This window comes from Battus philenor, unplaced genomic scaffold (genome assembly GCF_028537555.1).
Source record: "Battus philenor isolate CCGP_79_NKW_IND1 unplaced genomic scaffold, ilBatPhil1.0.hap1 SCAF_23, whole genome shotgun sequence".
In the NCBI taxonomy this organism is placed as follows: Eukaryota; Metazoa; Arthropoda; class Insecta; order Lepidoptera; family Papilionidae; genus Battus; species Battus philenor.
In genome coordinates, this window is record NW_027181686.1 from 4,761,168 (window position 1) to 4,787,767 (window position 26,600).

Below are 26,600 nucleotides of genomic sequence, written 5' to 3' on the forward strand. Positions count from 1 at the left end.
AAGCTTTAAGCAAAGCTAGAATAACCCTTTTAATGATAGACGACATACTTCAAGTAACGCTTAAAGTGCAACCGGACACCGCGTTGACAAACCTCGCCGCAACCAGCCACTTATACGTCGCTCTACTGTAGGATCACTTTACGATATTCTTCCTGCAGATTTATAAATAGCAATGTAATTCTAATAATACAAATTTCAAGTTCACGGACCCTTCCGCTCCGTGAAGTTAGCTCCGATGAAGCTGTGAAAGCCTTAGGGCTAACAGCATTAACATCAACAGAGAAAAATAAAAAATCAAAGCAAACATTACGCAACAGAGAACGCTATTATTAAGAACAGTTTTATGTAAGATAAAAAACTACCTGACTAGTTCTAAAGTTTTCTTTACCTAAATGTCCAAATATTCTAGGTATATTGTGATCTGTGCTAGAGAATATGGCTTGCTTTAAGCGACACCCATATATTGAATCGCTCAAATCTTTGGAGGCAACAGTGACCAAGTTTCTAATGGAAACCGTTCTTATATTCATCGAAGCATAACTCGACCGTTTAAAAGCGTGCGTTAAAGTTAAGGGTGGATATTTTGAATAACTAGTTTAGTACGTTAACATATCTTTTTCATTTTACATAGTCACATATAAAACTTAAAAACAAAATTATTTTTTTAGAAATTATCGGATATTTTCGTTGTAACAGAACTTATGACTAGACTAGGTATAATATATGTTCTATATACATTTAAATAGCATAGCTATGGTAATAAAACTTGTTGCGTCGATCGGAATTTCTAACTTTAGTAGTATGCTCATCGTGGGACAAGTTGAATGAGACTTGTTAATTAGTTTGCCGTAAACAGAGCGAACTGTAAACAATGCCAGACAGAGTCGAGTCATACCTTCGCCGTTGGTGGCGCTAAACAAACAAATTATTAGACTAGCTTCTGTACAGACGAGATTGCTTGTTACACAAACTTGCTTGGAACACAAATTCTTAAATACAATCAGATATGTATTTCGAATTAAATAATTTTCGGGGAACAATTAGAGATATTTTAGACCTCTTGTCACTTCACTATAATTGTAAGGCCACCGCATTATTTTTTTTAAGAGCTTAGTCCTTGGTCTAATAGATGCCATAGATTGGTAAGCGCAGCATAGAAGGTCTATTCACAAGGTGAACAAACGGTGCAGGCAGGCCGCTTCTAGCCAGTCTAATTGTAAATCTGTGAGATGGCAGAAAGAAGCTGTAAACGTCTTACACCTGATATGATGATAAAAGTCATCACTTAGGATTTAAAGATAATGATCGCACACCATGTGCTTCCTATGAAAATTTAAAAAATTGCGTAGCCATGGCGATATTTATATCACCTAAACCTCTAGAATTTTTTTTTAAAAAAGCTAAGATTAGTAAAGAGAAGAGTTTTTAATAGAGTAAGACATTTTGTATAGGAAAAGAAGAAAGATTTATGCGAAAAACAAAGTAGTAAATTTTTTTTTATGATCGTGGACACATTATATTTACTCTATATGTAATATATTATATAAATGTGAGTCGCAATAAAATTTGTGACCTCGTAAACGAATACACGCATCGGTCTATACTATGCGCGTAAAATTTCATATATATTTTGTACGTTTCTCGTCAATGTATACCGGATAAGACAGAACATTTCAAAGTTACGAGCAGCGGTGTGGCATTTTACACAAATTAATTAATATATTTACTCAATTATACATTGTGTAATGACGAAATTGGGCAGTGATAGCCCAGCGATAGAGGACTGATACTTACGAACGTTGAACTTATAGATTTCACACTGTGTCTATTAATTTTAGAGCATTATTGCCATTGATTACAAACAAGCTTCTAGAGGATAGACAACAACGTCCTCTTCGTACAATAGTACCACACTGTGTTCTCCAACTCGCCTGCCAAACGTGACGATTATATTATCCCCTCTCCCCCAAGATATCTTTCGGGCGCCCTATGCCTTGCAGATGGCGTCTAGGGGCTAAAAAGACAACCTTAATTCCTTATAGATATTCTCTACAAATTGCCTGTAGAGTATCGAATCCGCACCTTGCCATAGTCTCTCTTGAAGTTCTTTAAGATTATATTTTAGTCTAAAGGAGAAGAGTTGTTCATAAAAGCATAACAGTATTTATAGAAAAAGAAACCATTCTATAGACAACTTCGAGTGGGACAGTTATAAACTAATTTATTTATAGTAACAGCCGAGGCATAATCTGATTATAAGTTGCCCTAAAAATGTTATACTAGAATATGTCATGAAGAATTTATAAAATCTTTTTAATACGTTTTGACTATAATATTTGTCTACTAAAAATAAATATACTTAATGTATTTTTTTTGTTGCAGGTCATAGGTGCTATAAAGGATAAGAAACCAATGCGTTCGCAAAAAAAAGTAATTGAACAATAAACGTGACGGTTTATAAGATAATTATTTAAATGATATTATAGTGTAAGAATAGTGAAGTGAATATTATAAAATAAATTTAAAAAAACAGTGTATTTATATATTAGTATGTTAGTAAAATATTAGCGTTAATAGTGAATTGTAGAAGATGAAACTGAGCGTGAGCGCGTACCGCGCACACGCTTCAGCGCATAAGAAGATCCTGACGTCTTCGTACCAACAACACTATGGGAGCACAGCTGCACCGCCGCCCTGCAATCCTGTTCAGCCTCCAAACTTCACGCCACAGGTGAGTTCACTGGTAACTGATATAAAAAAATACAAATCAAAATGCAGAGTCGCGGGTAGTTACTTGATGCGAGCAGCGAAAGCCTGGTAATTGTGACGAAAATTAGGTGAAGGCTTATGCCTTGCAGTGGGTGTCTATCGACTGACATGCATCAATGAACACATCAGAGCTAACATATAATATACTGAGAGATTGGCTATAGGTGTAAAAACGATGAATAGTTCATTTGCTGGACATTAATGTTTGATACTTTCTATCTTAAAATCAAGGTTTAAAGAAATAATAAAAACTTAAGATTGAAAATTCAAGGAAGTAAGCGTTTCCTAAATCGGAGTGAGATTCGGGAGAGCTATGAAAATTAATTATTTTTTAATATCACTCCCTGCAGACTTTATATTGCCAACTCTTCCAACTTTGTCTGTCGTATTCCAATAGAAAGTTATTTAATATAACAGTATATATTTCATAGTGATCATTTTATAGAGGTTGATAAAAAGCTTTTAAGCTTTTTGATAACTAATACACTTCTGTATAATACATCAGAATTATCATGCAATAAATAAAAAGATCATTATACAAAATATAGTAATAAAACCTAAAAGATTGTGGATTATATTGTTTAGTAATTATTTGCTTAACTACTGTATTAAGGTTGAATGAGAAAGTTATTACAAAAAAAACCGACTGAGTTTGTTGTGGGCTCTTCTCACAGTTCAGTTTTATTAAAATTTGAAGACCATCACAGAGAAGTTCGATTTGATTCCAGTTTCTGTCAAAGATGACTTTTAAGATAGTATTAATATTAATACTATCTTAAAAGTCATCTTTGACATTAATATATATTAATAAGAAATTAACGTTTTCTGCACAATAATTACAAGTGCGACTTTTATGGCGTTCCAACTACGATAAGATATCTTTACTGTGAATTAATTTTAAGTGGATAAATTTACTAACTTTTCTCTTAACACCAATTTATAGTCGTTTTAAGGTACTCTTAATCTATGAATAACGATAAGTAGAACGAATTTTAAATAACAAATAGTAGTATTTATTACAGTTTTGTTAAATACATCTTTTGCTAATTACTTTTTCTCATTTTTCATTGCGCCCTTTTAATTTACATAGGAGTATCTATTGATATGTCTTTGGAGTCTACGTTTTCAATTTACAAATCGAGAAACTATAATCAAGTTTAATAACATAAATTGTCTGTGTATATCGAAGAGCAATTCATAATACGATCACTCGAATAGTTGCCAATACTTTTTTCATTGCAACTTCGATCTTGTCAAATGAGTCATGTTTTACTTATAAAACTTTCATATAACGCAGACTGAAGTTCGGCGTCCGAATTGTTCGCAAGCAACCGAGCCGTCGATATTGAATTTCTTTCTTCTTTGAAGCGGCAACAACTTACAAAGTAGACGGATATTTGGAAAGGTGCAAATACTATAACGGCATTACACTTTCATCACTGATTTTCATAATAATATTTTTTGTAATAAAAATAACTATACACCAACGAAAGAAATGACAGTTAGTAAGCGTACAGCATGCAATACTGGTTTCTGCAGACGTCCTAAAAGTTCAGCGTAAGACGTTCACCAGTAAGGTGGACAAAGGACCTTGTTAAGTAAAACGCTGACCGCTTCCAACCGTTCATATCGAAAATCTAACTACGAGGAAGTCCATGTGCTGCTATAGACGGGCTACATCTGAAATAATAATGACGATAACGATAATGATCTTAGTATTTGTTTATGTTGTAGTAGCAACTCGAATTCACTTTTTTATTTAATTCTTGATGTGATTCAAGTGATAACTAAGACTTGTGAAGCATCCTCTTGGGGATCTTTGTGCCCAATTACTATAAAGTGCGACCGCCTAATCGACCTAAGTCCTAGAGGGCCTTACAATCCGGTGAAAAAATAATATAACTGCCCGAATTGAGATTCTTGATCCCTCAGGGCCCCCACTCTCGAAGTTTGAGTATAAAGGTTTATGATAATGCTTTATCTATGTAACCCTAAATCCGGTAAAATAGTAAATACTGATAGACAACAAGAGAAAGCTGCTAGCTGCTAGCAAGTTAAAGACTGATTTTAAACTTATTGAACGGTCGCTAATGATGCCATCTCTTAGTTTTAACAGCATATGACTTCAAGCCTAGAAGAGATACTAACAAATTAAAATTTTTTTTTGGTTGCTAATGACTTTCCATGAAATGCGTCTAAAACTAGAACTCTGTACCAAGTATTGGAGGTAGACATTTGGTTGAGTCTATAGTAGTTCAAACCAAGCATGTTCTATAATCGTGAGACTACAAGTATCAAAAACACAACAAACGAACAAATTGCAATTTTACATATTCCAATTTTTGTGTGTCTCATTTTCTTTACAGGAGGTTTTTGTCCGAACAGTGAGAAAGCAAAAAGTCTTATATAGTATTATAATATTCCAAGTGTATATTGGGTCTGTGCTCAATGAGGAGCAATCAATATCGTGCTCTACTAAAACCAATAATTTATAATGTGTCAACTTAGATTACACTAACTTATGATTCGATGTACGAGGTCATATGTCAGTAGCATTAGATTTCGCTACACGTAGTGTGATCATTAGCAAAAGGAGATTAGTTACGTCTTAACCTATGATACTATGACGATAAAATGATGATGACTATAATAATGAAGATAATGATGCTAGTGATGCTGATGATGTTAATGATAGTGATAATGATTTATCAGTATCGCCAACATTTTGTTTTACATATAGGCAACATCTTGGAAATAAATTAGGAACAATGCAATAATAAAAAATTAACATGAAAAGGTAGAAATATCGGTCTCAGCGCAATGCTTGATTATTTAGAGACGACTTTCGAATGGATTTAAAACTACTTAAAATGAATGAGTGTTTACTGATACGTATCACTCGAATTATATAATTGATAAAAAATAGGAAATATACGCTTAACATAATAACACATTAAAACACAATCCGAAACTATTGTAAATCGGGAAAAAGGAAAATGCTGAATTTTGTTCCCGCAGGTGATATGTACAAAAATTATTATTGAGTAGATATATATCGCTGATTTTTTTCTTACAAATGTCAACAAATTGTCATTGACATGTTAACCAATTAACTATTGTTATTTTATCCCGAGGAAATTATAGAGGTGATACCTTTTTGCCGCGGAGATAATCAAAGGATTATGCTGGATTCCTTCGTATTCTTTCGACGTCTGTTTTGTCAGACGCGTCTTTCAACGGCCTTGGTATTGTACCGCGACGATTTAAGTTAGAACTTGAGAATTTAACCATTTCATTAACTGTATAATGAAGTTATTCCGAAACCTTAACTTTTAAAATAACACATGACGAAAATATTTATAAGCAAGTTATGCGTGCCACTGCCTTAAAAATTTCAGCCGTACGACGTCCATTTAGATTTCCAGAAAGGCCAGTCAGAATTGATATATGCAGCATTTTACAACGACAATTTCATTAGTTCAATCACGAAATATAATTCTCTTTTCAAAGATCGTTAATATTGCACTCAAAATAAATGTAATATAACATTGATTCAATTACAAAGAGCTCTTTGTAACGTGGCTGCAGCTACGTGCTCCATTGTATTGGAACAGGATTACACTAAGAACGAGATGTATAAACAGTTCCACAAGTTTAATCAAACACTGACTTGCAACAAATTGAATTATACAAATAAATAAATATTAAGTAATAAAATATAATATTACACAGTAATGACTTAAATATTGTGTATTTTCTGAGACTTGTTAGCAAGCTCACATTGCTCAGGATTTTTCTACGAGATCCAATAAGAAAGAAGGTAAGGAGATTCGTAAACAAATGAAAATAACTGACATATACCAGTGGTTTAGTAAGTTGAAGTAGCAGTGGGCATGCTATATAGCTCGCAGAACAGAAGTCCGCTGGGGCGTAAATGTTTCGAAGTGGAGACACCGGACCGGCAAGTACAGCGTATGATGTCCACTCACAACGTGGACAGACGACTTTGTTAAGGTCGTCTGTAAGCGCTGAATTCCACTTTCAACCGATCCTATTGTGATATTAAATATAAATGTATGTTAAGTACGATACTGGTAATAAAAAAAATAGAAATCAATAATAAATAAATAATGATAAATAAACATAAAATTGTAGAACTCTGGGAGGAAGGAGAAGGAAGTGACGTAAAGATATTGAGAAGGAGATTAGAGAAAAGAATGAAAGACATTGAGAAAGACGAAACATTAGTATGCAAATTAATTATGATTATTCGAAAAACTTATAGTGTAAATAAAGACCCTGTTCACTCATATTAGGGGTTGAACGAGAGGCTTCAAAACCGGAGCCATAAAAAAACGAAGTATTTGGGGAAGCTTGTATAAAATCTGTTAATATAGTTAAAGACGTCTGCCGTTGCATCTCGCGAAAATGAGAAAATATTTAAAAAAAAAGTATAAACACGGTATTATAATTTTTTATGTATTTAATGAACGTGAGATTTGTTTTTTTTTTAAAGTAGTATCAACATGTAAAGTTAATTAATGTTTATATATCATTTTAAATATTATGTATTAGCTGTTTCAGGAGACATCCTGTCTTAGCTATGAATAACCAATTCGAGCCTTAATCAATTAAAGAGAGAGATTAAAAAATGCATGTTTAATTATAACACCTTTGCCGTAATGCTTTTTGATACACAAGTTTGTTCACTATTTTCTGGTATAGCTTTGATGCTTTCACAATATTGATTTATTTATGGTATATGCGGCTTGCATTAGATTTCTTTATTTATGAACCTTTTACAATGTATTATTTAATGCATTAAAAAGATAAATGAAATCAATAAAGCCGTTTTCAAGCTATGGCTTAACTAAGTGAAATAGGAATTCATTGGTCCACCTTTTTGAGACATATCCCTGAATACTGAGGATCATAACCCTCTTAGAAAGTTTGTCGTGTAATATGTTACGCCATCTGTGTCGGTCTTAGGCGGCTTGTATTTCTTTATGTGATGTCGAGTGCGGTTCGGACCTGATCGAATCAGTAAATGGGGCCGCGGTCTTATGGTCGCCTTCCATCCATTTCAACGATCAAAAGTTTTTTCTGTATTCTACTATATACTACGTACCATGGATGCATCAATAAAAACTTAAATAAAATAAATGCTTAAGATCATCGTATTACTTTTTTTATTTGTCAGTCATAGTCACATATATCAACTTATTAATATTACAAAGATTTAATGCTAGTATTGTCGATAATTAATAGTACTGCGTCGTCTAAAAAAGCTTACTTAAGATAGTTACCATTAAAAATATGTAAGAAACTCAATAAGAAGGAGAAACTTTATTAGTTTGGGATTGTTCTTAACGTAATTATTTACGTTGATATCGAAGAAAATGCGATCAAATTTTCAGCTCTACATTCGATTACTGTAATTTTTTTATCACAACAATTGTTTTGATTGATACTGGAGTATTGATAGGTTTTGCAGCGCACAATGTTCGGCTGACGACTGCAATTAATAATTTTAGTGACTACGTAAATTCATTTATTTTGTAACTGGAACGATTTAGCCTTCACTTTTTCCTTATGATCTCTGAACTTAAAACGACTGTTAATTACAATTTAGTCGCGTCTTGGTTAAAAAGTTACCTAAGAGCTTTATTACTTTAATTTCAAAAACAAAAAATCAAAATTTTTAATTTATTAATTTATAATTATTTATTAGATAATAATTATAATTATATGTTATTATAATAAACATTTCATATTTATTGTATTATTATTATTTTTTAAAAACTTAAACTATATACAATATAATCTAGAAGATTCCCAATCTTTTGAATGCTATTAACATTTTAAAACAATCACAAATTTAATACTTACTGTGCCCATGTATGCATATATACGTTAATAAAATCTCCTGAAGTGATGTACGAATCAAGGAGCGGAAATGATAAACGTAAAATTATTTCCGGTTCGGTTGTTACTTTTTTAAATCAAAATTCATACATGGTATTGATGCAAAGGCAATGAAACGAGTAATTGGGTATTGATGCTTTGATTGTACGGTACGTCGTTCCGTGAATCCAGGCGTCCATATTGTTACGTAACGTGATTCCTTTTATCACGTTACACGCATCGAAGATTATGGACTTACGCATTGGAATTCGACGTCTTATCCTTTACTCCGTTACATGCATGACATGTTTGTGAATTAGAGACTTTTATTTTATTAAAATCGTATAGTTAAACTTGATTTTGAGCAATTTTAGTGCATGTTTTCAATGTTAGTATGAAACAAAGCCTGTTAAACTTTTAGTCCTCTTTGGAAAATATGAGACAATGATATCGTTGTTTTTAAGTGTTATAATTACGTTATAAGAGGTCAGAACCGACGTATTATTGAAATTAGTCTTTATAAACCCTAGATGGCACTACATTGTTAATGACAAAGTTCATAGTTTGCCATTAGGAAAAACTAAGTTATTTTCAGTCTAAAAAATAAATGTATATACAACTGGAAATCTATAGGGGAGTACAATGTCCAATAGTGTATGGCCTATCGCTAAAATAATGATGTTGATAGATATGGCAAAAGTAAATAGAGTAAATTTTATTCGTCTTCGTTATCTTTAGGTGAATTGATTTTAATTAATATTGATATAAATACAGTCTTAGAAATAAAAAAAAACGAAGATATAATAATAACCTGTTAAGACAATTTATTTATTAACAATTATAAAACGATACAAAAAAAGGCAAACAGAACCTTACGCATCCTATTAGAACTCATATTCTAATTGAATAGTGCCGCTGTAACATGCACATATACAATAGGCTTATATATATATATTATATATATTATATATTTTTGATTTTATTCTATATTATACGGAACTAACATAAACTTACAGGTTTTGCTATTTGCGTGCCTATTTTATTCTTAATGTTATAAAAACAAATAAATTTGAATATGCAGCACATAAGCAAACGATCAATACATGTTTTTTATTGTACTAGTTACAAATAATCACAATAATGCCTTCATACTACAAAAGGATCAAGATTAACCCAAGATGGACGGCTTAAACAGATTCTGCAACAAACTCTTAGTGTTATGTGAACGTTTATTTTAGAACAACAGTTCTTTTGGAAATCTATTGAGAAGCTCAATATCCAGTAGTGGACGTCCTATGATTGAAATGATGATCATGGTACATAAGGCAAAGGGCCTATGATATGACAAAATGGATACATGATATAATTTATTAGTCTCCGTCATTAGCGTCAGCTGATTTACGTTTCATCATTCATTCCCATGTCCCCAAGATGGGACAGAGGGAGCCCATAGTACGTCGCCATCCCGAGCGGTCTTGGGCCTCTCGCTTCGCTCGACGTTATTCCAACTACCTTCACTTCTGCAGTGAACTTCCGCCGCCGGATTTGCTTTGGGCGCCCACGTCTTCGCTTTCCTTTAGGATTCCATTGTAGGGCTTGCCTCGGTATGTGATCAGGGTTCCTTCGGAGCGTGTAGCCTATCCAGTTTCACTTATGGCGTTTGATCTGCTGGTCGATTGGCATCTCAACGCAGCGTTTCCAGAGATCTACGTTAGAGACTTTTTCAGGCCATTATACCGAGAATACATCGAAGACAGTTTTTAACAAAGACTTGGAGCCGACGCAAGATATGACTTACGTTTACATTCATATTAAAACAGTCTTCCAAATCATAAACACAATCAGAGCGTTTTAGAACAAATTATTCAATAATAATTAATAAATAATGCAACGTCAAACACAAACAGAGCTAACGCTTGCAACTGATTCTAATTAAATAGTATTTTTATTGCACGAACATCTGCTTTCATAAATAGTTTTTACACGATAACTTCCATAGTTAAATCATTTATTTTTAACTATTACTTTTATGAATACTCTTCACTGATCACAGAATATCAGTAACAAAATTTGAAACATAATCGTCGAATATAAAATTTTGGTTAAAATTTGTACATGGGAAATGGCGTTTGAAAGGTGTTTATTTTACAGGGTTATTGATTATAGATGTAGAAGCTTTAAGTGACAGTCCAGGTTCTCTCTCCAGGGCGCCCTGCGCCTACGAGCTATAGTCATTATTAGTCATATAGTAACCACCTATGTAATCCAAGAACCTAGAGGTACCTCAAAACGATTGAATACGGTAATTTATCGCCTCGTGCTAATAAAATATTCAAGATATTTATTTTTTTATATAAAAATTTATACATGTGTCGATTCATTGTTTTAAAGTCTATTTTTTTTTAAAATGGTCACGTTTTAAATAATAAACAGATTCTTTAGACATTTGTTCGTTGCGATTATGGGGTGCCACTTATAAGTAACGACCGCAAATGACGTTTCACTGATTTAAAAATTATACGGTCGGCGACTATAGCAGCAAATAAGTTATGGTCCCATTTAAACTAAGTGGTGTGTGAGACACAGATGTATGGAGATTTCCGTAATATGCCTCCTTAGGACGTTTGTTATGAGGGAGTAAATGGGCAGAATGCGGCCCAGACAGTTTATAAATAGCACTTAGCTTTATTACTATGGAGTAAATTGTTTTAGCTTATGCAGTAACAGATTTCTTGGCTGCGAGACTAATTCTCTTTTGTTACAGCTAAAATGCTTGAGTTACGATTTTTACGTCAGATAAACAACGGATAAATAACATAATACTCGGGGTTATGGTGAACTAAAATTCTTGTCTTGTCAATTTTGAGTACCCCTGGAAAATAGCGAAGTGGTTTTTTTTTCAAATTTCATATTCATATTTCAAATAATCTTTTTTTTTTTGCATAGTAATTTTAATATTTTTTCGTTAACATATCGGTAGGTTCCAACACATTTAATATTTATTTTAATTAATAAGATCAACCGTACTTTCACATTCTAAAATAGTCGCTTCGGTTGTGTAGAGATTTACGGAGACGATAATTAATTGGTGAAGCTAAATTTCATGGTAATCTCTTACTCGTACCCACCGTCATGATGGATTATTTAAATATTTATAGTTCTAAAATAGGCCTCGGGTATAAGTATAAAGGTTATAAGTTTAAGTGTAGGCTAATTCTTTGTTATAAAGTATCCGCGAATGACTTATACGTAAAAATTCAAATTTAAATTCAAAATATCTTAATTCGTGTAGGCATTTACATGCGCTTCTGAATCTTCGATTATTTTAACATTATAAGTAGTGAGCTACCACCGGCTCGGAATACTAATCTGCTAAAAAGAGCCGATCAGTAACTAAAGAGTTGCTCTTTTGAAATGGTATCGTGTAAATGAATCAATAAAGGCAGTTCCACGAATTTCCATCAACTAAAAAACTCTTGAATGCGATATACTCTTGAAAAACTCTTGAATAAGATTTACTTAATTATAAACATTTAATTTTAAAATTAAAGCAAAGAAAAGGAAGGGCTAGGATATCTCGTGGAACTTTACTGTTTATTTCTCAGATTCATGAAGGATTTGTTATCTATTTACAGGCCAAGTTTCGATGTTACGTGTTTTTTTTTATTTCTTGTATTTAACATGTCTGTCTTTATTTTTTATAACATATTTTGATTTTTGGTGCGTAAATTATATATTACGACATGAGTATTGCGAAGCAATCCTTAGAATACATTTTAAAAACAACATTTAAAAACGAATCTCAGAGAATCTTTTAGGTTTTAATTATTAGTTTTATGTGTCTACTAATCAACTCAAATATATCTAGTTATTAACAGCATGTTACATAATTTATACAAAATATACTTCTGTCGGGATCGAACCATAAAGATTCTTATTACCACTGAGTGTAATTAAAAGTAATTTTTTTGACCTATAAATCAGAAAAAAACTGGATATTTAAAAACGATATCATATATTTCTTTATAGTTTACTGTACAATAAACCTCTCACATAGTTTCTGTTGCAGTAAATATGTGTGCAAAAGCACAGGTGTTCTGTGAAAGCTTATTGTTCATGATTATACCAGATACAATTATATATTAATTATTATGGAAGGTTTATGGCAAAAATGTATTCATATTCTACTTTATTTACAAAGTAAATTTCTTACTTGTACAAATATAAAAACATTTTTTTAACGAATAACATTATTTTAATATATTGGAAAAACATTTTTTTATTTAATACACATATGAATCTACCGAATGATGTAAAGGTCTTGTCTAATAACATGTCATAAATGTTTGTATCTTAACTTATCTATTAAATTTTTTATTAAACAACATGTGAATTGTGATAACTATAAATTGTATTTGCATTTTATTCGACTGTTTGGGTTCCTAAATTATATTTCGTATTTTTATAATCTGATTATTTATTTATGTAATTAATTAATGTCTTTAGGCTTCCTTTACCAGTCAACCTATGAATCAATGTTATTATTATTTTTACTTCGAATTTGATTCTTCTTATAATGATGATATACATAGTCTACAGTTTTTTTTTTTTTAATTTAAGATCTAAGTAAATAAAGTATGAAAATGTATTTATTTTGTTTTTATTATTAAAAGAAATTAATAAATTCACATTCGGAATACGTTACAAAAAGTCTAGTTGTAATATAAAGAGAATATCTATGTAATAAATAAGTCCATTTTTAATTATAGGTTGAGTTTCATGATAATTATGTTAAAGTATAGTAATTATATTTAAAATTATTTGCGAAACTAAATTGTAAATTTATACATGAAAATGAAAGATATTGTAACATTCAGTGAAATGAACTTCATCCTAATGATAATCTTTATACAGAACTACGCGAGATAAAGGCCATACAAGAGTTCTTTCGACAAACAAATTATATAAACGCTGGCAGAGAATGTCCCAAATTGTTAAATTGCGTCTGTTATACACGCAGAATGAATTTCTTTATCAAAAATTACATACTGTTTTTTAAATGAGATGAAGTTGTAATTTGGTGAACGAAAAATTTAATGTAATATATTCTTGTCAGAGCCATATTCCCTTATCAAAACATTTAATGGAATTGCTAATTGTAGTATGAGTATGACCATTTTCATTGCTTTACCATAGATTAAATCATTGTTATTTTATACCTAATATTTTAAGTGTAATGTTTGTTTGGTTTTACACTAAGCATTTATTATTCAAATTGAGACTTTTTTATATTATTTACATGTGTGAATTGTATTTTACACATTTATTTAATCTTGTATTTGATTCATTTCACTTGACATTTTACTATAACATTTTAGCTTAATGAAATATTTGATTTCGAAATATATCCACAAGTTTTGGGTAATATCTATTTTGTAGAAAATGTATATCATTATGTCTCCGCCTTAAACTTTAAAGATATTATGTAAATAGATCATAATCTTTATCATTTAATACAGCAAGTCTATGAAGAATCAAGTACTCGTGGCAGAAGATGGCAGCGGTGCACAGCTTCTCAGGTCATGCAGGCGAAGGAATATGTGCATTCCACCCTGTACTCTCTCGCCTCCATGACCTGAGGAATTGTGCTAAAGCATCAGTGGAAGACTTCCATGAAGATTTTAGTGAAGATTAACATTTAGACAAGCTAGCATAATTCATGTTCAGGGCTCTATGATATGCTGTTGGTGTGTGTATTTAAAATAAATAAATATGTTTTACGTGTCCTCGATATGTGTACATTTTACATAAGGAATGTTTTGTCATCTTCTGTATGGTGCCATCTAATTAAAATAAAATAAAGTTAATAAAAGAAATTCAACTGTCGATGTAATTTGCTATAAAAGCAAGGCATTTATTATATATTATTCATCCCTCATATATTATTTCGACCGCTTCAACGTATACGCTTTGAGGAAAAAATTCACATAATTATCCCCACTCTACTTATATATCATATACTATATGTATAATTTATGTATGGAGGGTGATTAGTTACGAGTATCAAAGCTTTAAAGGGGTGCGTGTAAAGCCTTAAATCTTTGGCTAACAATAAGTTATTATTGTTAGCCAAAGATTTAAGGCTTTTAAAAAGGACTCTGTGTATAGTGATCACTCTGAAATAAGGAACATTAAAGCTGTGGAAAATCGTTGGATACCGTCAGCACAAAATCGGTCATTGTTGCCATCTTTGAGGAAAAACGTAGCCCAACTGTGGGCGTTTATCAGCTGAAAAGAAGCACAAGTTTGTGATTATTTGCTATTACAGGACATATATAAAATTTAGCATGAATTTTAGTGATGGTATTATATTTTTTTTACAATTCCTTTATCACATCTTTTACATACTTACCTACTTGTTACATCTACACCGCTCTAAGTTGAATGTAGTATGCTCATAAAGCGCAAGTCCGCCGTTTCCGTATAGTGTAATAAATAAATATATATATTTTCATACATTAGGTTAGGAAACCCTCACGAAGAAAATTGTAACGTTATGTTCTCTAGATTCGATTGCTTATCGGTGTAAAAGCTTTAAAGTTATGAATGTATAACCTATACGTTAGCAGAAAGCTTTGAAGGTTTTACAACTTTCCCCAATTGCCTATGTAAAGTACATTGAAATTACATTAATTTGTTTTTTTTTTTTTTTTTTTATTGGAATGCGACAGGCCACAATTTTCGTGGTACAAAGTCAAAAAGGACAAATAGTAAACATTAATTAATTTTAAGTAGTAATAATTTTTATTTTTTATTTTATTTTTAATAAATTTTATTATTTAATATTTGAAACAATTGATTTTTGGATAAAATGTACCATACATTAATTGATAATGACCTCTTTAAAGTTTGTACATCTAACTAATCACTCTTTGTTCACATTAAATGTACACAATAGGCTTCCTTCGTTCCTACAATAAATTGTGAAAGCAAGGTGTAATATAATATAAGTGTTGTTATGTTCAATAGTGTGGAACAGAACTGTTAATAAAAATAAATTAAAGAAGATTTACAATATTCAGGAGATTCATCTGTTATGTTTAAACTTATTTAAAAATATTACGTTCAGAAATTTTTAATGTATATATTGCACATTACTATTCATTAAGATGAATATAAACAAGGCCTATAGTTGTCGTTGTTTCGACCCATAGATGTTCACTGCAAAGCATATGCCACTCTCAAAAAAAAATATACCAGAATCAGGTCCGCTTGGCAGACCGTTAGGCAATCGCATAACTCGCTGCTACCCAGCCTCTGGAAACTTGTTTGTGAGTAGTGACAAGTCTATATAATTAATGCACAAAGAATGAATTATACCAGATTGTGCGCCGGAAATCAAAGACGCGACCTGCGATCGCAAGTATCGGTCTTCTATCGCTAGACTACCACTACTCTATGCCGTATATACGGTACCAATATGGTAAATATTGCATTATTTATCGGTTATTTTTAATTCCGTCAAAATAAACGTAATTGTTAAAAGTATATATTATACCATAAATTCAAGAAAAAACAGAAAATTATGTGTAACACTTTTATTGAAGTTATTTATTATAATTTCAGTGTATGTGACAATTTTTTTTGTTAAAATGGTTGAGTTTTTACAAATCGTTAAAAAAATTTAACTAAAGGAAATACTGTAGATTGGTGTCATAGTTTTACGCAAGATGAATGAGGTAAATCCTTTTCTAATGGATAGTTTTTTTTTGGTTTCGGGGGGGGAATCTTCCGGACGTTCAAGATGCCCTGCCTCTGGGTGGAGGACAGAGGTATGTGGGATTCCTACCCACTAAACTCCCCCCCTCCGGTGATCGCTCATTGGGGACCGAAGTATCTCCCGGTCAAGGATCGCCATGCAGTCTTCTCTCGCGGCGTGCTATTTTCGATAGCCCGTCCCGGGGTATGCGTGTATACGCTACCCCTGAAACCCTCGTGTTACTATTTCGACGGTTCGAGACCACGTCGAACGATCGTCCGCCTCAGAGTCGCCGAAGCTAGTGGGAGTTTAGGGCCCCCACCCTAAACTCCTGCGACTCCGAAGGCCCCGTTTATGGTAGGCGCTGACGGTGTCGTCTCCGAGCGGGATCTGTCCTCTGCCGATCACATTCGGCCGCCTCCTTCTAGATCATGACGGTCTCACAGAAAGAGGCCACGGCTCTCCACGCCCATGACCCGCTCAACATCGCCGACACGACTGCTGGCAAGGAAAGGTCCTGTCTAATCTCGTCCCCCAGGATCCGTCGCTCCGACTGCCACGCCGGGCAGTCCGCGAGCGTGTGCGAGGCGGAATCCTGGGCGGCCCCACCGCAGTGGGAGCAGTTCGCCGTCGCTTCGCGTCCAATCCTACACAGGTAATCACCGAAGCAACCGTGCCCGGAGATCACCTAGTAAGCCTGTAGGTGAGCCTTCCGTCTCGTCGCTGCATCGACTCCTCGCTCCAACGACTCCGGGAGCTTAGCGCGCCACGTCGCGAGTGCCATTCTAATGGATAGTTCTTTCTCGCAACCCAGCAAAAATAGAATGGATCAGTGTTTTTAGTGTTTCCATGTAAAATTGCTTCAAAGAAAAAGAAAATATTCAAGTGGAACTATCATTGATTTATAAAAATTAAATGAAAAATTAAAAATCACACTCATTTCACTCTCTTAGTACCGGAGGTTGAATCGTAAAATACTTTACCAGCGAATTCCGTTATCGTAAAAAGTCTCCTACACGTTATTGAACCAAGCAAACGATAACGGAGTCATATTCCAACTTGTTTACCGCAACAAAGTTTTTCCATCATTTCGCGTACTAGGTAGACAAACTCGTTCCGTACTTATTATAAATGAAATTTATTTACGGGACACTTATAAAAAATAATATAACTTACTTTAAAAGCTCCAATCGGTTCTTACAGAAAATTAATATTATAAAGAGACTGGAAAATTTGTTTTATTTTAGTAAAACTGTACTTTATAGTGCTTCATATCATATTAGTTTATCTCGCTTTCTCTTATCTCAACACAACTTTTGTTGTGCAAAAAAACAAAAGTTGTGCATATTCAATAAACAGCCATATTCAGGAATTTTACATCCATCTAATCATGTTATTATCTGCTATGATTACTCAAACCGACTACTTGTGTAAGTAATTAGAAAAACACCACAAGAACCAACAAGAACAAAACTAGAATCAGTTTTAGTCACAAACTGCGACGATTTTTTCCTAAAAATAACTTCAATTACTTTTATATATGTGAATAGTTCACTCAGCAGTACTCAGCGGTAGAGGACGAAACTTGCGATCGTAGATCAGATTCGATTCCCGTGTGAATTATTGAAGATTGTATATCTTCCGTATTTTAACTTTATGCATCAATTATTGCTGCACTGCTCACAAACAAGTTTCCAGAAGATGGGCAGCAGCGTCCTAGGCGTACTATGATACCATACTACGATCGCCAACCCGCTTGCCAAGCATGACCATTTTGTTATATCCCCCCATTAGTGTCTTTAAGAAAGGCCTGCCCCTTGCACTGGGTGTCTATCGGCTGAAACGATGACGTCATTTTATTCGTGTTTACTTCTACTCTTGGGGTTGTTTTTTAAAAAAAATTAATTAAAAACTGTATTTAATCTTCTCACGGTATTGTTTACTGATTAAATTCATAACGAGTATAATAGAGAATATTTGTTGAATTTAAAAAATTATAATATAACTATATTTGGTTATAAGAGACTTAAAACAAATTATTAGCAAAAGAAATCCTTTTACGTTTCCAAGATTTATACTGGCGGAGGTTACAAAACTTGATTCAATTTTCTTCGGTCCATTGCTTGTAAAATAAATTAATGACTATGTACTTAGTGGAAATTTTCCGTCTAAATGTTTCTTTATCTCTAAAGAAGTGATTTATTTTTAACTATTCCATTATTAAAGATGTATCGATCAAATTTAATTGTTTGGAAAGATAATAAAACTGATTTTGTAGAGTAAGAAAAGGACCAATATTTAGCCACTTCCGCACATGCAGCGGTAGTCGTGCAAGAAAGTGCACCGCCTGCCAGCCCGCTGATAAATGCGTATGCGGCAAACTATGCGAATTACACAACTACCACCGTTAATGCACTCAACACGTGTTTCACCACCCCACGAGGCATCTTCAGGAGTTATGCTCCACCGATTACCACCGTCAGTATGTTATAGAAAAACTTCGCTGTTAAACTACTTGCTCCTTCATCTTCTTTTCAGCCGATCTTACTCAGCCCGCATCTATCGATTTCTAGCGACTTATACTTTATCGTCAGTGCACGTACCGGGAGCGTTCCTTCGTAGCATTTACAGATTCGTCGCCGCTACTCGAGAACCTTTCGGCTTCAAAAATCATCAGCTGCACTGTCACTTCAAACAAGTAATTCTCCAAGCTACGTCGACCTTGATCCTAATAATCTTATTATTACTTAACTTTTTAAACTGTAAAGTTTATTTTGTTAGTAATTTTTACGCCAATATATCTCGCTCCTATCACATTTATAAATTCACTATGAATTTATTTCTAGTTATTTCATTTACTAAGTCCTATATGTTCACCCTAGTTTTAAGGAATTTAAGTAAGTTTGCTTGCCTGGGTACAGTCATTTCTATGAGTACAACACCTCAATTTTCTCAAGGTTAGGAACGTTTCCGGTCTTAAAGACTTCACCGCCATTTTCACAGGGATTCTATATTTTGGCTTACACTAGTCGATAATGAATATTATAATACAAAATAGTCAGAGAAACCATATACACTAATAGCTACCTTAAATATATCTGATATGGATAAAATGATGTAACAGAAAGATACAACAACATTTTTGGCATAGATTACCTTGTAGTACCTAGAAATTATGTACCAAGGATAATAAAAAGTATACGAATTTCTCTTCAAATTTATGCATTACGTTTTCATTTCACCAACACGAGTCACGTTTCATATCTACATGTCATATCTTAATATGATACGTGAGATGTACCAAATATTTAATTAAACACTTTACAACAATATTACAAATACTTTCTTTAACATATATCATCATAATTATCATCATATTAACAGATAGAAGCTCACAGCAAGGCGAATGCCTCTCACAAAGATCATCACCTTGACCCGTTCTGCACTGTCCGCATCAACCGACTTCTCGCGACTCAGACTATATCGTCTGTCCACTTGATGGAGGGTCTATCTACGTAGCGTCTAACGACTCGTGGCCGCCACTTGTAATCCTTTCAACCCCAACGACCATCGGCTGTATGAACAATTTGCCGCGCGCACTGCCACCTAAGACGAACAATTTTTCAAGCTACGTCGGTGACCTTGGTTCTTCTGATATTTATGTTAGATAACTTTTTAAAATTTAAAGTTTATTTTGTTAGAAAATTTCATGCCAATATTATTGAGGCAGGTTGATACACACTAAGGCACTATACATTGCCATGAGTTTCAGCCTCATTGACAAGCTCACAGACGTTCAAGCGTGAAAATCTATGGGGAAGCCACATGGGTCAATTTCTGGGGTATAATCATTACCACTTCCCACAAACAAGTTTTACAATACCACACTGCGAGCACCCACCTACGAAGCATAGCGATATCTTTGGGGAAGGCCCAAGACGGGCAATAGGCGGCTGAAACGACGACGGCGACAAACTTTCTACATGTATAGTCAAAGTATCTAGTAACCTATGTATTATTTAAAAGAAATAATAATGATGAAGCAAACTTTCGTTTTCAGAATAAGTATTTTATTATTAAAAGTTGAACATTTTGCAGCTGTTAAAATTTTATTCTCACTAACTTCTCAATGCGTAAATCTAAAGAAGGTAGAAAGTTGCGAAATAAATTAAGACAAAGAATCGCGTAACTTAGGCGTGACCATTAAGTCTGTAACCCGCTTAACTTTAATACCGGCTCAGTGACAATAACTTCCTAACAGACTTATAAATCTCATAAATCTCAAGAGTATCCTCCTGTCCCGAGAATTACTCATGAATCTTGTTTAAAAATCGATTACAGAACTTTTGAAGTGTAGATTTCTGTACCACGTTACAACATTTACTGTTCGTTAATTTACCTACAAATTAATTACTATTCGATAATTTTATACACGTTTATGATTCAATAAAATGATTATTAAATCATTTTGTTACATTCGGAATGTTAATATTGATACAGTAAAGTAAATAACGCTATATAACTCAAATCATTATTTTCATTTCAGCCGTAAAATTTCCCCTACTGCACTTTGGGGTCCCTCAAAGATTTCAAATAAGTCTAGAAGGATACGGCTCACGATCGCTTGATATTATAGGTGAAGGTTAAGCGCTGCGTTTACCGGTTTGTTGTCCGTCTCACCTCCAGAACCTTAAACACACCCAACACACACCTGCTATGGTTAAGGTGGCCGGCTCAATGCCACTTAACTTCCCAATCCAACTGCACCAGTTATATTTCGTCATCTACATATCTCCTCATTTTTGTTTCCTTTATAGAGGAATCCCGAACATATCTCGCTTGCCAGTTACTTAAATTGCTTTTAATTTGTCTTATTGTATAATAACATTTATATGAAATAAAGCTAAAGATTTTTAATTAGTTATATTTTATAATTCAGTAAAAAGTGTCTATCAAATAGTGTTCCTGGATAAAATCCAAATATATGTCTGTGGTTTTAACCAGACATAATTTTGAACACTAGCACAAATGTAGTGGTTTTGGCAATGCATAATACGTATTATTTGTAAAAGATAAAATATATAATAGGTGATGATGTACTTATTCTCTGTTGATGCTATTGCTGTTATGCGAAGGCTTTAACAGTTTCATCGGAGCTAAGTACAAGGAACGGAAGGGTCCGTGGATGATGTAATTGATCACTGCGTAAATATCTTTCACACCCTTAGAGAATATCTACTAATGAGAATACTTACATAATTCCGATATACATTTCAGTAAATTATAAAAGAAGAGACTTATGCGTAAATATAACTTAAAATTTACGTCTAGCTAATTTATATATCTTTAAGAGGAGATCCGCAGAAGAATATAGGTCACGGAGGTAGTTCGTAGAACTGCTCGTTGAAAGTGCTAGTAGGCAATTTCTGGAACAATCAACAGCCATTGGTGTCGAAAGGTTTCCGAGAAGCGATCACAGGCTGATAGATGCGGCGTGGGTGAGCTCGCCGCTAGGAAGAATGATCACATTCTCAAGATCGCACAGCCGCTGAATGAGGACCTTGAAAGACCGGTCCTCTTGGTTAATTTCGGATGAGAGCTATGCCTTACAGCTTCGACTGACTAATAAAGTGTTTTTATTTTAATGCCGGATTTTGTTTTTTTTTTTTTCTTATCTTATTGTTTTTTATTGTGTGTATTTTCCTTATCTTTAGTATGCTTAGCTTCCTTAACTTGTTCGAATTGTAGTAAATAGTAACCCTGGTGAAATCAATATATTTAACAGTAAGCGAGAAACCGACAAATGCTGCATTCAAAATTTCATAAAATTGGCTAAATAACTGGATGAGGCATTAGTGAATAACTCCACCAATTCATCCGGATTCCTTGGTTCAATTCCCGTGGATGGGATTCTTAGTATTTCAAGTGTTTAAATAAATTTATTGAAAAATTTAAAACTAATTAAAACTAGGCGAAAGATTTAAGAATACAATCGAAGTTTGATAGAAAAGGTATGTAACGAAATTAAAATTGAACAGAGATCCTCGAACAGCTCCCGAGAAATAAGTTAGACATTGGACCAGAATTAGCAGTTAAAATGAAGTAATCTGGTAAGAAAGAAGAACTGTTATAGTGAAATAAGGTAAAATGTGAAAATTAGAACAGCACTCAGTTCGGCAAGCGAATATGCTTAAGAGATTCTTGTCGTGGTAATTAACATACGTTAACTACATAGTAGCTCTCTCTCTTTGATGTCCAAAGTCATTTCAACTAAAATCAATCGTTCACCGTCGCCATTTCAGCCTATAGATGCCCAGTGTTTGCCAAGGGCCTCCGCCAAAGATAGCAATGGGGGATATACACCATAATCGACGCTGCTGTCTATCCTATGGAAACTTCTTTGGGAGTAGTGGAAATTCTGTATAAATAAGGCACAAATTATGAATTATTTAAAATTGTATCCCGGGAATTGAACCCGCTCGTTAGTCTCAGTCCTCTGCTGGTCTACCCTTGCTCATCCCTTAAATCAGTGCTTTACTCCAATCCTTAACCACTATTCTGTAATAAAAAAATATATCATCTCGTATTTTTAAACTATATTCACTAGTATTAACTAAGCATTTAATTGATTTCAACCGCTTACCACATTCCTTTTTACACCATGATCACAGTTAATTTGCCTATCGATTATTTCAACATGAAGTATCAAAGAACTAAAAAGTCTATTAACTCAAGTGTAGAAGCTTAATATGCGGGAAGCGTTCGTGATTAATTTCGCCACAGGGTTGAATTGTAACCACGAAGGACTCACCCGATAATTAAAGTTACTGTAAAATATAATTTATTTCTAATGCAAAGGGTTGATTTTAGATTGATATATTTTATTTATTTGCAAATAAATACAATTATTTGCTGGGTTCAATCGAACTTATTTTAAAACAAATATCATTTGTTTTATGTACATATCTTACCCAATTTACAGTCGTTCAACAAAGCTGATGGAGGGAGCTACGCTTGTATGTTTCTGTGAAATCTAATTAAGAATGAGGAAATCCTTTGACGAGCGAAAGTAAACAGCATAGCCAAGCGGATTGGCAAGTGGCAGTGGACAGACCACATAGCGCGTAGAACAGACTGCGACTATTTACTTAAAGGTCTGAAGAAGAGGTCATGTACCAGCAAGCGGAACATAGGACGTCTATTCACAAGGTTGACAGATACTCTTAATAAGGTCGACGGAAGAAGCTGGATGCGAGCTATTATGATAGCGGGATACTAGCCTTGAAATAGGCACATTTATTTATACTATTTTTAAGGATAATTTCTTCTTAGACTTCTTAAAATTTATAAGAAATATTTTTTTAGATAAAAATTTTATGAGATTTATTATTTATTTAGTTCAATATTATGTTGTGACTTTTTTAAACCGTTTATAATTTAGGAAAATAATACAAAAACCTCAAACCAAAAATATGTATTACAACGGTGTGCCAAACTCAAACAATATTTGTTATAGTAACATTTTAACATTAAGTTTTTTTTGATTTAAAGAATTGTTACTAAAGTTCAAATATAAACTAAATAAATTAGCCGTATTTAGCTATTTTTGACAGTGCAATGGTTTTTATTGATTTATACGTGACAATACTGGAAATGTTAAAACGATATAAAACTTACTTGTTTTTTTTCGTAATTTTGAATAACTGTCTGGAAACGTTTTTCAACAGAAGTTCTACCGAAAATTCGGATTTAATTTGCAGTAAATTCGTAACGTTTCCACATTCAACAGTTAAAAGTTTAATTACACTGTCGCCTTCATGTAACGTGTTGACCAAAATTAATCACTTCCTCTAACCACACTTAAATACATTAAACACGACGCTATTATTTCGATGGTTATGTTACTTAGTAATTCCTAGAGAAATGACGTCCAGGGAACGTAATTCTGTAAGAAGTATTATTGGTTTGATTAAAGGTGTAAAAGGGTGCTTTAAAGGGGTAAATATTTAGTTTATTTTTCAACAAAAACATTTAAAAAATGTGTTAAAACACATATTTCCAATCACCTGTAAAAGTGATCATTCTAAAATATATCACATTCATTTACTTTCTGCATTTGAATAAAACGAGTACTGTCAGTACAAATTCTGCATAGACCGATAGTTAAGAATAATTAATTTTAATACGTAACCTTAATCCTGAAAACTTTTTTTCTATCATTCCTTTATTTATTATTTCAGAAATATATTGAGTTTTGGATATACCTTATATCTATATATACATATATATATATTAATTGATAGCAATTAAGTTATATATTAAATTCTTTCAAGCGTTTATATCTATAACCAAAGTCAAAGGTAAGTCAAAATAGTTTAATTATACAAGATCATTACAATCATATTTAATCGTCATTTTTAATTAAGTTTACGTTAGTTCGTACACGCATCCTATTGAGATATAACAATATATGATATAACAAGAAACTCAGTGGGGTTAGTAATTATTTTTGATAACTGTATTAACAAAAAATTTTTTTAGTTAAAATTAGAGCAATTAATTTCCAAGTATTTTAATCGTGACGCTGTAATAAAGTAATACGCCTTTTGGCAGATACTGCGCATAATTTTTTTTGGAATTTTGTTAAGAGATATTTTTTGATTACGAATACTTATATACACAAACTTACAGAAGAAGAAGATAATGAATTAGATACCGTAATTTAGATGGCCGAGCGATGAAAAGCTTATTCTAAACCCCTTCACAGTTCCTAAGCTGCGCACTGGGAACCCTAACCTCTGGGTTATATTACTTACTCCTTTTTTTCTGGAAGAACAACAATAACATTATCATAAAAGTTTTCTATTGAGGTTAACCATTAATAAATTTGTCAACAACCTAGACATGAGCGTTTCCGTGTAGGATTAACATGGTTTGAAAAACGAAGCTAAGCGTTATCATGTATAAAAATCCCTCTCTCTTGTCTTTGCTCGTATTGTGCGTGTGTTTCATACAGTGCTCGACTAACAACAGATAAGGAGTCATATCAAATTGATTCTTATTTCAACCAAAAATACAGCCTAGTTTATTTAGGCCGGGTCGAAGACGTAGAAGCATGACCGAGATGATGAAAGCATTAATAAATCCATTTTTCTTTGATTATGAAACCTCTACCTTTTTGGCTGCAGTTTCTTTTAACCCTTAACTATGGACGTCATTTTTTTGTCACACTACCATGGACGCGCGGTCTCTCGGACCGCTATGTTTTGAAGTCCAAATATTACGTAAATATTAATTTTATTTGTACACTTTTGTATTTTTTGTTTTTTATGTATATTAAAATTAAATAATTTCGATGCTTTTAATCAATCTTTCTTTATTTGTAAATAAAATAAAGCATAATAACAATTAAAGACACTTTTTGGCATACATTTACTAGAGATCAATTGTAGGACGAAAAACTCGAACGAATTAAACTTTTTAGAAGAAATAACAATCAAAACTATAAATCTAAGGTTTAACCTAAAATAAAAACGAATAAAAGTCTTCTCAAATTCAAATAAAAAAATTTTGACATTGGTCCAATTGTTTAAAATTATTGGCAGTCCTTGCACAAGGGTTTGGAACATTGTAAACATATGACCTGCCTACAATCTATACAAGTGTAATTGGACTTTCTCTTTGGTTTTGGTGGATAAAGACGACATGTTTTTCGTTTTAATGAATCACTCTCCTGGCTAGGGGGTTCATCTAGGAGCATATCTGCGCCTAAAACTCGCCTCATTGTCATTTTCAATTCGTTTGATATATTTGATTTTATTGCTCGTCTCCTTTTATTATTCGTTCCGCATGCATATATGACTAAAGATCGTGCCATTTTTTTAGGAATACTCCTCTTTTTATTTTTATGCTCTGATGCTCATTGTGTAATACATGAGCATTTATACCACACAAGTCAAGAATGCGATATAAAATGATCAAAGGCCATCTTCTAGTTCAATATTCTTTGATATTTTGAAAGAAAATAACATAAAACAATCAAATTAAACAAAGTCACCGTTTATATTATTTACGCAGGAAACGTGGACGTGCGGTCCGACAGACCGCGGTTAAAGTATAAAATAAAATAACTCATCTAATTTGTGGCCGCCGACACAATCTCTTATCT

General features: G+C 33.0%; 1 protein-coding gene across 1 annotated transcript in view; it reads left to right on the plus strand.

The window, feature by feature from the left end:
- The first annotated feature begins 2,590 nt into the window (after nt 1–2,590).
- Nucleotides 2,591–26,600, plus strand: part of Cngl (Cyclic nucleotide-gated ion channel-like) — a 135,249-nt gene continuing 111,239 nt past the window's right edge. Inside the window, exon 1 of the mRNA XM_068767757.1 lies at nt 2,591–2,731. Coding sequence (XP_068623858.1) covers nt 2,591–2,731 — 141 coding nt within the window. The remainder of the gene's footprint in view (nt 2,732–26,600) is intronic.